Consider the following 13,554-nt stretch of genomic DNA (forward strand, 5'->3'; position numbering starts at 1 on the left):
CTCGGAACAAAATAGACACAGAATATTCTCAAAAATTTGGTCAAAAACATTAAGAATATCTGTATTGGATTAAAACACGGTATAAGAGTTGACTACATTATGGTTTAAGTTTTTTGTTATAACTTTATGTGGTAGGTAATTATTTTGCAAATAAATAAATAATAAACTGTCTCTATATGTTATTCAAACATATATTAGAGATATATGGATATTATAAGGAAAAAACTAATGCTTCAGTTGGTAATTTTATTTTTGTTACGTTGTTACAGTTTTTACATCTTTATTTTTAGTTTAAATGTTTATAAATCAGCTGTATAAATAAAAAAATATTTGAGAATTAGATAACAGCACATCACTGTTTATAAATTATTTATAGTGACACACTTACATATGTATTAAGGGAAAAATATAAAATAATTTACATAAATTTTTGATTTATTGAACAGGGTCGATACTTTGCATGCTTAGATTATTTATTATTCGTTGCTTAGTAATAATATCATTTTAGCCTAACATGTCATTCGATTAGGATCAAGTGCGCTTGAAAGTATTTCGGGTCATAATTGATTGTTGCTATTCGATTCCAATTGTATTATACTTTTATAAATTAATATAATCTGGATTTTCGGCGATCTTCTGAAAATACGATCATTTGTAACATTAGTCTTCAAGGTCAGATCAATAATAGATTAATATACGTCAAATTAAATTAATGATTTCCTTTAAAAATTATTTATATATATAGAACAAAATAAAAATATGGTCGTAATTTTAACGAATTTAAACCATTTAAAAAGTAAGGAATTAGCTCATTTTTTTAATTGGTCTTAACATAACAAATAGTTGCTATTAGATTGGCAAAAGTTTTATTAAAAAATATTTTTTATATATATAAATTTAATAATATTCTGAAAATTATCATATTTATATTTTTTTTTATTTAATTATATTACAATTTTATTTCTCTAGAACATTTTTTAAATTAGGTTTTATGTGGATAATGTAGATAAAATATATTTGTCAATGTATTATTCATAAAATTATATTCATGTAAGTCAAACATATGTTATAGTTTGTATGAGCAAAATGAGCGTCCATAATGCGTCTACTGAATATTTAACGTTAACCTTCTATAAAACTAGTACTTGACTTCTAACTATTAAAGTGTTAATGCACAAGTACCCGATAAAATACTAAGCGCACAAAGGCAAACTATGTTAGACGCATGTGCAGACTGGGGATGACATTTTAACGAACAAATGGATCAATATTTCCTTATCAGGGCGCCAGTACACCATGTCGGTCAACGTTAGCAGGCCACAGTGGCGCTGCGCTTACTGGAAAAAATAATTTCGTGCTAAAAACAAACCGTAAACATGCCTATTAGTAATATTTTTAAGAGGGCCTCCCTTTACATCATGGGCGGAGAACCCGAGGGAAAACAATTCGACGATTACGCCGACAACGAGATACTTTTCTGCAAAAATAACGTATGTGTCCACCCTCCCACGTTCGTCAGACAAGAATATGATATAATCCACTATCCTGGATATCTGACGGTCAACACTAAGATCTTCACCGATCAGCACAACAACGCTAAGAGACCAACTTTATACTTAAATTGGATACCAAATTCAACTCTGAGAAGATGTCCTTCAACCATAGAAAAAACTTCTTCTTTGGAGTTGAAGATCAACAGTCCTACGATTGATTTAGACAACAAATTCATATATCCTGATTACAAGAACTTCAAAAACGAAGAACCCAAGAACTTCGGTAATTCGTTTTCAGATGGTTCTGAATCGGTGAGTCTAAGTTCCAATTCCGATAAGTGTAGCTTTAACAACAACGAAATGAATAAGCGCAACGAAGAGATGGATGTCGAAGCAAAAGAGAGGGATATCAACGATCTAGATTCTGAAATTCGTCCTTTGATAGCCGAAGAAGGGAAGGTGATTGTTGCTGAAAAGTGCACCAGATCGTTGTCCATGACTTCTGTGAACATAACCATAGCAAATCCTACGATTGAAAATTCAGATCTAACGCCAGATTGTCCGGTTTCCGATCGTTTTGCTAGATCACTTTCAGTCAGTTCTTGCGACGATAACAACCCTAATTGGATGTCGACTCCTGAATTCTTGGCGCTGAAGCATAACTTGACTTTTCCTGAAAGCGTGACTGCCTCACCAGTTGTACATAGAAAATCGCCACCGAAATGCAGAAGGTAAGAGCAAAGTTTCAAAATTTTATCAAATAAATATTGTAGTTACTATTCGATCAATGTTTTTTTTTACTTTTCTGTGTGTAAATATATCGCTTCCGTTGAAACATTAAGCAGCAAGTCGCTTGGTGAAAGTTTTTTCAATTTAACTATAAAACAAATATTTTATGTATTTTTTTTTATAAATTTAAATTAATTTTGCACCCCTCTGGGTCAATGGCGCCTTATCGTGCTACCTAACTTTTTATAACTCGATTTAAAAGTATGTAATATTTGACGCAATAAATGTTGCTAGTTAAAAATATATATTTTCAAATTAATGAACATAATCTGATATTAATTTAATAAATGATTTTATAAAAAAATTAAATTAATACTATAATACAATTTATAAAATGTTTATTATTATTTTATAGAACATATGTAAGTTTGTGGGGGACTGTTAAAATAACCCTTTTATAGAATATTAGCATTTTCAAGATACATATGTATATGATAAATGTAATTTAATTTAACATCTGATGAACTTAATTGGATATCTGCGCCTGGTTAAAGTTGATAAAAGTATATATTTTTGCCACTTAAATCATACATTAAAATTTTCAATAAATTAATATTTTGCAGTAACATCATAATTCAAATATTATTATCAATACATATGTACTTATATTACTTAATTCCATAAACTTACTTTTTATTTGTTACATTTATGCAAATAAAAAATTAACATTGAATTTACTTTTACAATTAACATATTAGTGGAACAAGTTCTTTAAATCATCTTTGAATATAACAGTGTTCATTATAAAGTTGGATAAATTAAACCTATATTGAATTCTTTACTTGAGTCTTATTTATTTAAATTAAAATAATACCATTGTGACCTAACAGGTTACTCCAATGCATCACGATGGTCGAAAAACAATACATATTATTATTTCAATACACAAAAAATATATTAAAAATTATACATATAAAGAAACAATGAGAAACTCATAAAATATGTAAATTAAATGATACGAACGGTATATCATTATTGCTATTGTTTCAGGTTTTCTGTTGACTTAAGTCAGATGAGATCATTGCGTTTGTTCTTCAACGACGAAAGCTGCACTTGTGGCCAATTAGTTGTAGCATCTCGAGAGTCACAATATAAAATTTTACACTTTCACCACGGTGGACTGGATCATTTAGCACAAGTTTTACACCAATGGCACTCTCTCTTACACAACATTAGACTTACACCTGGTGAGTTACTCTATATATTTTACAAAACACAAATTTTGTTATTAAATTGATTCTTTATAGGATCTGATGAGCCAAACTTGCCTTATCGCCATTTCATGGTGTGCAGGCCGGAAGTGCAAAAGTCGGAGTTGCATCCAGAAGAGGACCGAGTGAAGAAAATAACAAGTGATGTATTTTTCAAGACTCTATTGAACGCCGATGGCCAGTTAGAAGATGATCTGACTCTCAGGAAGGGAGTGTTTTTCGGTGGACTGGAGAAAGATTTGAGAGCTTTGGTTTGGCCTTTGTTGTTACATTGCTATCCGAGCAATTCAACGTACCAAGATAGAGAAGCTTTAGCAGAGATCAGGCGTAAAGATTATGTAGATTACAATAAGAAGAGAATAAACTGTATGAATCCAGAAGAGCAAGCTAAATTTTGGAAGAACGTACAATGCGTCGTCGAGAAGGACGTAGTGCGTACAGATAGGGGAAATCCGTATTACGCAGGAGAAGACAATCCTAATACAGAAAAGATGAAGAATATACTATTGAATTATGCTATTTATAATTCTAGATTAGGGTAATGGTATTGTTTGTGTTAATAAGAGTGTTTTATGTATGGATAAGTTTATATTGTATTATGTTTTAGGTATACACAGGGAATGAGTGATTTATTGGCACCGGTTTTGTGTGAGATAAAAGATGAGTCTGATTCATTTTGGTGTTTTGTTGGACTGATGCAAAGGACTATATTTGTATGTACGCCTACTGACAACGACATGGATATAAATCTGGTTTGTCTTTTAAGTTTTTTTCTTCTTTGATGAGACTTCTGTAACACAACTTTATAATAAACAAAAATTAACAGAACTTCTGTACTTTGATTTGTGTATTTATTGATGTTCCTAAAGTACTTGTTTCTATTAGTTAAAGAAGAATTCTGTATTTAGATTCTTATATGATAACTTAATTTTATAATGTTTAAGTTTATTATGGTGTATAGAAACGAGTTTTGTCAGTTAATAGAGGTAACCTAATTGTCTCAAGTATACTATGGCTAAACTTTGAATAAAATGTTAAGCAATTTCATACGTTAATCAAAGTTGCCTTCAGAATCGACTGTTTCTCAACTTAATAAATGTTCTTCTGGCTTTCACAATCCACAAGTTACACTGTTATTTATCTGTGCTGTCGTGCGTTAAAGATATCAGGTCAGATGAGTGTCTTATTACTTGATAGTCATGTTATTAGTCTTTGGTACATCTATAGAGATTTCTTTACTTAACAAGTTTACTTGAAAACTAAAGATATTTCTGCAAGAACAATCGTGTCGCCTGTGTTGTGAATGTTTATTAATTAATTCTATAATTTTAAATTGTTCATTTTGTAGAGCTACTTAAGAGAATTGATCAGAGTCATGTTGCCCCATTTCTACAACCATCTAAAGAAACATACTGATGCTTTAGAGCTACTGTTCTGTCACCGTTGGATATTATTGTAACTTTTATTCTTTATTTTATTAGTTATATGTATATGTATTTAGGATACTCATTAACATTACATCATTACAGATGCTTCAAAAGAGAATTTACTGAAGCCGTTGCAATGAGAATGTGGGAAGCTTGCTGGGCCAACTATCTAACCGACTACTTCCATCTATTCCTATGTTTGGCAATCATAGCAGTATATGCAGATGATGTTATAGCACAAGATTTGCGAACTGATGAAATGCTGCTTTATTTTAGCTCATTAGGTATTTTGTATAACATAAAATAAATATGAATCATTGTATATCTCAACTCATGATTTTTTAGCTATGTATATGGACGGTCAACTCATCTTGAGGAAAGCAAGAGGTTTATTGCATCAGTTTAGACTGTTGATAAGAATTCCGTGTTCCTTGGCCAATTTATGTCAACAGTGCGGACCTGGAATTTGGGACTCCACTCATCAGCCCAGTATCGAATGCATCGGACACCAAAATGGAGAGCTTTGTGAATATGCTGTGCAGTAATGTGGTTTAATATACGCTTTGGTATTATGAAAGTATTATGTATACATAGTTGGAAAACGCCTTTATTGAAATATTGCCTAACTTATGTATGAGGGTGCACAAATTATTTCAAGTAGATGCGCAATGTAAAGATGAAACAGTATTTTTTACATTATACAGAAAGAATTTACCGTATTGTGGGGCAACTTTGGCCTTGTATTGTAAAATGAATTAAAAATGTAAGATTGCTGTATAATGTATACATTGTAAAGCTTTCTTTTAAACTGAAATTTATATAGATTGAACCCTTGTTTGAAACAGGAGTGTGAGTAAATATCTGTTGATGAATTAATAAAATGGTTTACAGTGATCATGCTTGTTATGAAGTCAGTGCTATGAAAAATTTGCAACATTTGAATACAACTTTATTTTCATGAGAATGGCTGCCACAAATAATGAAAGCATGTATAAAAATAACGACAATGACGATATTGAGCTTATATAGATACCTTGGCTTGTATAACCAACTGACGACGGGTAAGTCAGCAATTATCATATCTCTCTTGGTAATGAATATTGACTTTTCTACTTTTTTTTAGACCATATGCCTTATTCTTTACATGGTTTTAATTGATGATTTATTATAGATATGTATTTAGAATCAATTAATTATGTTTGATATAAAATTTGTTCAAGTTACCCCACTTTACGGTGTATAATTTTGAGAAAGTATTTTGGAAGGCACATATAGTTATTTGTGTACAGGTAAAACAATTTGAGAGTATACAGCCCCGTATTATAAGATGTTTTGATTGATTTATACAATTTGATATTTAAATATAGACAGTATGGCAAAATAGCTTTGTAGCGTTTTAGTAAACTTCATGCTAGTCAATGCTTGAACTGTTCTAATACTCCGTTCTAGCATATGGGCCAATTACTAACGTTGACGATGAAGAAAACAGCATCTGAATATAAATGAAATATTATTTATTTCGTAATTTATTAAATCGAAAAGTGTACCACAGCAACTTGTGTAGCGCCTGTTGCACCTATTTGCTTAACCTGAACTATTTCCTTACATCGCTTCTATAAGTGGTCTTTCAATTCTGAAATCAATCGGTGTTGTATCCCCATTGCAGATACTTTGTGGGTCTGCAGAACATCATGGTCTTCAAAAGTGGGGCTATATCATTCACTATTACTCAGAATTTTATCTCCACAAGTATTTTAAATGCTAAAATGGACTCTGATGTTATTACTTGGTATGTTTGTGACAAATAGAATTTGTTACATAACTTACACTTTTTCGGAACATTTAAGACCACTTGTACACTTGCTGGAGTGACAAATATATATCACCATAATAAACTACTTAAAAAATAATAATGATAGAGGCTGCTTCACTTTGTTGCAAAATTTCAAGTGTGGTAATTATTTTAGGCTACTAGCTTTCGGGTTGCATGCCTTTAAATTATATGTAATATTGATACCAATAAAGAGAATTATATAGTGGTTTTTAGAGTTTTTACACTTGTATATTTGTATATACACGGTGTCACCTGCGAGCTGGAACGGAATGTTTTTAGCAGAGCGCTGATCGAAATAAAGTTTAAGATTTTGCCATGCTGTATATCAGTGGCATGCCGTCCATACACGCAGTAGATTTAAAACGTCAACCACATGTACGGTTGATGGCGAGCGACTCAGCCGTTACACGTGCTCGTGTTTACAGTCGATCAACCGTGCATGCAGGTTGACGTTTTGAATCTACCGCATGTATGGACGGCATGCCAGTGCTGTATATGTTGTGAAAAGGTATCTATGTACAATAAATATACGCTATGGATTTGTTCTTGAATGTTTGTATGATAGGCATGGCTCTATGGACTGATGTTAAGTAAAAATATGTACATATTATACGAAGGCAAAGAAATTTTATTTTTGCAAGAATTTCTACAGTAGTTTATATAATTTCGTTATTTTTTTATGAATAATTAATTTAATTTAAAACGATTAACATTGTTATAACATATCTTACAGTAGAGTCACATTTGTTGCTTTCTCTTCCAACTGATTTCAACATATCATATAAATACACATTAGCCACAAAGTGGTTTTGTATTCTTACACACTGCCGATGAAACAAATACATTTTTTCATATTTAAAGTTAATTAAATGTGACAATAAAGAAGCATCTGCCCTAGATGCCCAGGAGACCTGGTCAAAGTACAACACATATAAATTGAAAAACAATTTTAATTTATATTATAATATATAAGCTGAAATTTAGTCATTTATTTCAATATGAACAAATATTATTATGTAAATTAATTCGCCAACATTTTGTAACAATGTAAGTTTAAATAGATTTTTTCTGATTGATTTGTATTAATGTATTCAGAATGAATGTTGCGGTGCTACTTAGTGTTTTAGTTACAATTTTAAATATAAATATTTTATTTGTATACAATTATTTAGCATTTGTGATATTTAGTGAGCAAAATTATATAAAACATCAAATAATATTTGACTATATCAATCTGCTCTCATATCTTCAATTAATATTTTAAAGATCAGAATGTGCCTCTTTCTCATTTTATAAACATTCATAAAAACAGTTTGTTTCCTGTATGACTTTATTAATCTGTGTAAAACATTTTTATTCTTAAATTACTATAGTACATTTTTGTTTAAAGTTGTTAAGGATTTACAAAAATTAAGCTTCAACAAGTAGCTTCATACTAATTCAGTTGAATTAAATATAATATTTTATTTATTCAATTAAGATTCTTTATATTATAATGTATGATTTAAGACATACAATAGTTTGCTATGTATAATACAATAATTATACATTATATAATGCTTTTTCTTCTAATGTTATGAATGTATTGTGATTTCTAAATAAATACAGTTTCGTTATGTGAATATGTAACTCATATACAAGTTTAACCTTGTCCAATTGATTTAATAATTAAAATTGTTAAATGAATACTGAATATTTATAACGGCTAGTAGTTAAATCAATCTATTAGGAGCAAAATTATAAACATTTCCACATAAAAAGAGGAATTTCTTGCCTTATTTCTTCAAAATTAAGACTTACTACTACTTACTTACAATGAACTGTTATGAATGTCTTTTAATTTATACAAATGAGGACTATATAAAATATATTAAATGTTGTACAGTGTATGTGTATGTTCAGTACATTGTAAATAAAATATGTATTAAACCAAAAAGTCTAATTGTTTGAGATAAAATACACTATATGTGTATATTGTATTATTAGAAATCAACTTGTATATATCACAATAAATCAGCATATTGAATAACGTTTTTTTATTCTATATACACATACATATATAAATATATAGATTTAGAATGAATAAATACCATGATGCAACTATAATACATTTAATAACAAACAAAATAATACATTATTAACAATTTTATTTATCTAAAAGTCGTATTCACTTCCACTTCCATACGTGTAAGAAGTTGGATTGTTGTAATTTGCAGCATCGTTTTCATCATATCCAGATTCCTCGACATTTCCTTCAGCTTCAGACGCTTCTTCGCCATCGTAGCTCACATCTCCTTCGCCTTCTTCTTGTCCACCGTCATCAGATTCATAATCTCCCTCACTGAAAATAATTTTATATTGTAATCATAATATATCTCATATCTAGAATCATAAAAATATTTACCTGTCTTCTACGACGTCATATGAGCTAGAATCGTCAGGTGATGCTTGATATTTGGCTGTAAAAATAAATATGTTGTTTAGTAATTACATATATATATTAAAAAGCTAGCTTATGTAATCAAGTATCTTAAAGAAATCTTTACTGACTAGTATTAAGCAGTAAGTGATATGATAGTATAAGCAGTGAGATAGTAAGGATAGAAGAGTTGGAGCAATCATATTCACAAATAGAAATCTCCAGTTTTTCGGACATTCATCAAGAAAGGAAAGCAAAAACATGCTTTATTTATCATTTACCAAGAAAGGAAAGCAACAACAAGGCTTATAACCACTGGATATTGAATAAACAAGAAGAATATTATCTATGTTAAGATGGCACAAGTAAAAAATGCTATTGGTTTACCACTAACATGTCAATAGATTGGATAAGAATGTTCAAGAAATCCAATCAAGCAATGCTTATGAGTTATTCTATAATGAGGCAACGGGAAAGAATGTTTATTTCATATGCAATACTTATTTTTGTACCTGATTTTCCATCTTCTTTCTTCTGTTTGTATTCAGCTTTGTCTGAATGATCGGCGGCTGCAGCTTTGCCTTTGTTTCCGAATGTGTCGTGTTTCTCATATCCGTAAGAATCACCTCCTTTCTTATGGAATGAATCGAATTTCTGATATCCACTCTTTCCTTTGTCTGATTTTTGTCTTGTGTATCCGATGTCACCGTCGTCTCCTGAGTCGTATTCCTTGTGATAATTTGTCGGGGCATATTCAGAGTCCTGTTGATAATATATAATTATGTATACAGATTCAAGAACATGTATACATATGAAGAAGATATGGATCTTACCTTAACTGCTCTTACTTCTCTAACAGTGGATTCTACGATTGCTGTATCGGCTTCATCTTCAGGTTTCAATATGGGTGCGGTGAGTGATAGAGCAACGAGGCTCGCCAAGATCAAGAAGCAATATGCAGTTTTAGAAGTCATCTTGAAAATGTAATTATTTAATAAATATTATGTGTCGTGTCTAGAATCTTTATCAGATAAATTTATTATTTTATATTTAACCGAAAAACAAATAAAAATAATTAAGGGTCTGCGTTTGGTCACAACGATACTGTGTTCGGTTGTTTTCATGACGGTTGTAATATCGATTGTTTTCTATAATGTTTTTATAAAAATAAATCTAATATATACATAAAATAAAGACAAAAATAATATTAGAATACTATTTCATGTATTCTTAAAATAAATAAAAAATGAGAATATTTAGTGAATATGATATTTTTTTGCATTTAGCTCAAAAGTGTGAGTTGCCTAATATTGATTCTAATGTTATCATCAAATGAAGACATATCCAAAACAATAAAAATTGTGCCCAAAAAAGTATTATGATTTATTAAATATTGTGACTGTAAAATCTATCAAAAAATAATTAAAAGGATAAATATTTATTGTAATCATTTTTAACTTTATTTATAAGTAGGTATATGTCTGATATTGTCACACTCACAATGTATAGTTAAATTATATTTGATGTATACAATAGAAATAACAATATAAATTGGGGAAAGATATAGTTGATGATATTAATTTATATAAAAGTAAATGAAATTTTAAAAGTGTACTAAAATTAAGGTGAAGCTGCTTTTAAATGTACACATATAATAGTTATTTTATTTGATATATTATAGTTAATTTTAATATGTAATTATAATGATTAAAATGTGTGTGTGTTTGTATGTGAAAAAAATGTGATATATTAATATAAAAATAGTATAAAATTAAATTTGGATGAAAATATGATAATAATAATAAATATATCTATAAATTGCGTTTCTCAAACGTTGGAAAATAATATTATTGGTGTAAAAATACAGATTTTGTTTAATTGTTTTATTAATGTGCTGTTGGAATGCTGACTAATTAAAAAAAAAATATTGCACCATTAATTTGCAAGTATGATTAATACATAAATCACATGTATGTATTATTTTATTATTAATTAATTAGTTCAATTTAAAAATTTATACTTAATTGATAAAATTGTTAAAGCAAAATAGCCTTGAAGTTAAAAATCAAATTTCTCAGATATGAAGGATATACAAATTTAATACTTATTCAAAAGTCAGCTGATGTAGAATTTTATTAGCGAAATTGTTTGGTTAACTTCTAAATATATAAGAAAAATATAAATAAGTATTTGAAGAACACAGTAAAATTGATTAGATATAAACAATCAAAGTTCTTTCTTTTTTGATTCTTTAGTTTGGATTCAAATTATTTTATGTAAATATATATATATATATAATATAAATATACAAACAAATAAAAATAATATTTAAAATTATAATGGATTCATATGTTTTAGATTGAGTGTGATTCTGAAGATTCACAAGATGGTAAGATAAGTACAATTATATTTGTTTTAGAATGTTATGTATGTATGTATTCATATTTCAATGTATTATTTTATAATATACCTTTTTGAGTGTCGGAGAATGCCTTTGGTGGAGCTGTTAACTTTCTCGTAAGCTATCACTTTTTAACAATGACTGTATCCGATACAAACAGTCCATTTTTATTATATTCCATGTCGCAGCGGTCTCCGCTTCTTTGGATTGCGACACCATCGAAGCAAAGTCCCCACCATTAACACCATAGACTTTAACCGCCTGTTCTAAGTCTGAAAAATCGATTATGTTCGGCCAATTTACTTTGTCGCCTATGGTTGCGACTTAATCCGCTACATTTTGAAACCAGCCTCTCGATGTGTCCCAAATGAAAAGGTTTTTGCACAATTCAATTCAGTTTCTCAATGTAATTCGCGAGGTGAGAAAAAATCTCTGGCGAGAGCTATTTTAGAGCGTTGTTATTAATAAATAGACGGATGTTCGGTATCATTCATCAGTCAAGCGAAACAGTAGTTACAAGTCTTGGCTCTCGATTGCAGAAGTTTTCGATGCTATTGCATTTCTGCGAGAGCGTTTTCTGAGGCGCAATAATAGAAATCGATTATGGGTGTTAAAATCGTATTTCTTAAGTCCGTCGCAAAAAATTAAAGGCTAACAAAATTTGCAAATAGGAAATTGGTTATGGTCATAATGTTGACAATAATCAGATCGATGAAAATGATCTTTCTCGTCTCCTTACATTTTTCGATCCTACTTCTAGTAGATGCTTCAAATCTAACAAAATATCTGAATAACTGTAGTAAAGCTATTATCGCTAATTTGTCATATATTTAGAACTACTAAATAGTTTGCAGATTGAACCTTTTCGTATCAAATGTAAACGTATCGATCTTTAGGTCAAGTCATTCGTATACCAAATAACAACGGCAATAATCGATATTGTGTTGATATAAAGTGCTTAAATTATGCGACGACTCAACAAGGCATTGTATTTTAGTTTCATAATAATATTCCTCAAAACTCAAAAAGTAAATTAGTAAAAAATAATCTTGCATCGCAGATGTTAGCAGTGATAGTCACTAGAATTATGCGTTTAGTTAGCCCTAATATTATTAGCACTTAGTTCTTGAAACCTTAATACAATAATATTTTAAGCTTTAAATCAGGGCTGTGGAGTCGGAGTCGGAGTCGTGGAGTCGTGGTGTTTTGGCCGGAGTTGGAGTCGGAGTCGGAGTCGTGAAAAATGAGCGACTCCGACCATTTTTTCTATAAATTGCATTTTTTTAAATTATGAAATTTTAATTGCGTAATAATGAATGTGTATAGCGTATGAATATTAAACGTGTAGAAAAACACCAAAAATACCTAATAAAATTAAACTTTTTTGTCGGAGTCGGAGTCGGAGTCGGAGTGGAGTCGTGTTGTTGGTAAATATCGGAATCGGAGTCGGAGTCGTGTTTTTTTTAACGACTCCACAGCCCTGCTTTAAATTCAATATTATAATACGAGGTATGATAAAAAAATAATGATGAAATTTATATTACGCACGCTGCTCGTTTTCAGTTGAGCTCATCTGTCTGTGATGGGCATGGCAATTGTTAGCCATATTAGACGCGTAGTTTGTGTTTGACAGTTAAGTATTGACGGCGCATTTTTTATTATAAAAATTAAATAACAAAAAAAATTGCATTCAATTTTGCATCAAAAAAATAATTAACCAGCACGATTGACGAGTGCTATATGTTTGTGATTATTACCTGAAATATATGAGTTCAAATACTATATGGACCCTAGTGTTTTCAATTTATGTTGTGTCAAGGAGACCAGAATTAGTGATTATTTTGTGGTTAATATTCCGATCGATTATTACAGAGTAGGTTTTCCAAGATTTTCCAAATCTCACGGGTGAACATCGTGAAGTTTAATCGAACATCAAGTTAGGTCGTAATTAGTTAATTTAGCTCATAGAAATTAGCAAAT

At 29.9% G+C, this 13,554-nt stretch overlaps 2 protein-coding genes across 2 annotated transcripts; one reads left to right on the forward strand and one right to left on the reverse strand.

Moving 5' to 3' along the window:
• The first annotated feature begins 1,242 nt into the window (after nucleotides 1–1,242).
• TBC1D16 (TBC1 domain family member 16) lies at nucleotides 1,243–8,783 on the forward strand. Its single transcript, XM_088202636.1, has 7 exons — nucleotides 1,243–2,224; nucleotides 3,273–3,469; nucleotides 3,530–4,031; nucleotides 4,101–4,245; nucleotides 4,842–4,948; nucleotides 5,023–5,204; nucleotides 5,266–8,783. Exons 1-7 carry the CDS (start codon nucleotides 1,377–1,379, stop codon nucleotides 5,463–5,465), a joined length of 2,181 nt encoding a protein of 726 aa, XP_088058762.1. The 5' UTR covers nucleotides 1,243–1,376; the 3' UTR covers nucleotides 5,466–8,783.
• An 840-nt stretch (nucleotides 8,784–9,623) lies between these two features.
• On the reverse strand, nucleotides 9,624–11,763 carry LOC148227683 (uncharacterized). Its single transcript, XM_088202032.1, has 4 exons — nucleotides 11,644–11,763; nucleotides 10,007–10,147; nucleotides 9,686–9,935; nucleotides 9,624–9,628 (listed from the first exon to the last, which is right to left on the reverse strand). Exons 2-4 carry the CDS (start codon nucleotides 10,145–10,147, stop codon nucleotides 9,624–9,626), a joined length of 396 nt encoding a protein of 131 aa, XP_088058158.1. The 5' UTR covers nucleotides 11,644–11,763.
• Between the last annotated feature and the right edge of the window lie 1,791 nt (nucleotides 11,764–13,554).

Source organism: Plectrocnemia conspersa, unplaced genomic scaffold (assembly GCF_051122295.1).
Source record: "Plectrocnemia conspersa isolate PC_06_02 unplaced genomic scaffold, ASM5112229v1 ptg000013l, whole genome shotgun sequence".
Lineage (NCBI taxonomy): Eukaryota > Metazoa > Arthropoda > Insecta > Trichoptera > Polycentropodidae > Plectrocnemia > Plectrocnemia conspersa.

What these genes read in the sequence shown, in the direction of transcription:
- TBC1D16 (XM_088202636.1), top strand. Translation starts at nt 1,377, where the DNA reads ATGCCTATTAGTAATATTTTTAAGAGGGCCTCCCTTTACATCATGGGC. An exon ending in ACGACATGGATATAAATCTG is followed by an intron (nt 4,246 to 4,841) that starts GTTTGTCTTTTA and finishes TTCATTTTGTAG; the next exon opens with AGCTACTTAAGAGAATTGAT. An exon ending in TGTCACCGTTGGATATTATT is followed by an intron (nt 4,949 to 5,022) that starts GTAACTTTTATT and finishes ACATCATTACAG; the next exon opens with ATGCTTCAAAAGAGAATTTA.
- LOC148227683 (XM_088202032.1), bottom strand. Translation starts at nt 10,147, where the DNA reads ATGACTTCTAAAACTGCATATTGCTTCTTGATCTTGGCGAGCCTCGTT. An exon ending in GAGAAGTAAGAGCAGTTAAG is followed by an intron (nt 9,936 to 10,006) that starts GTAAGATCCATA and finishes TATTATCAACAG; the next exon opens with GACTCTGAATATGCCCCGAC.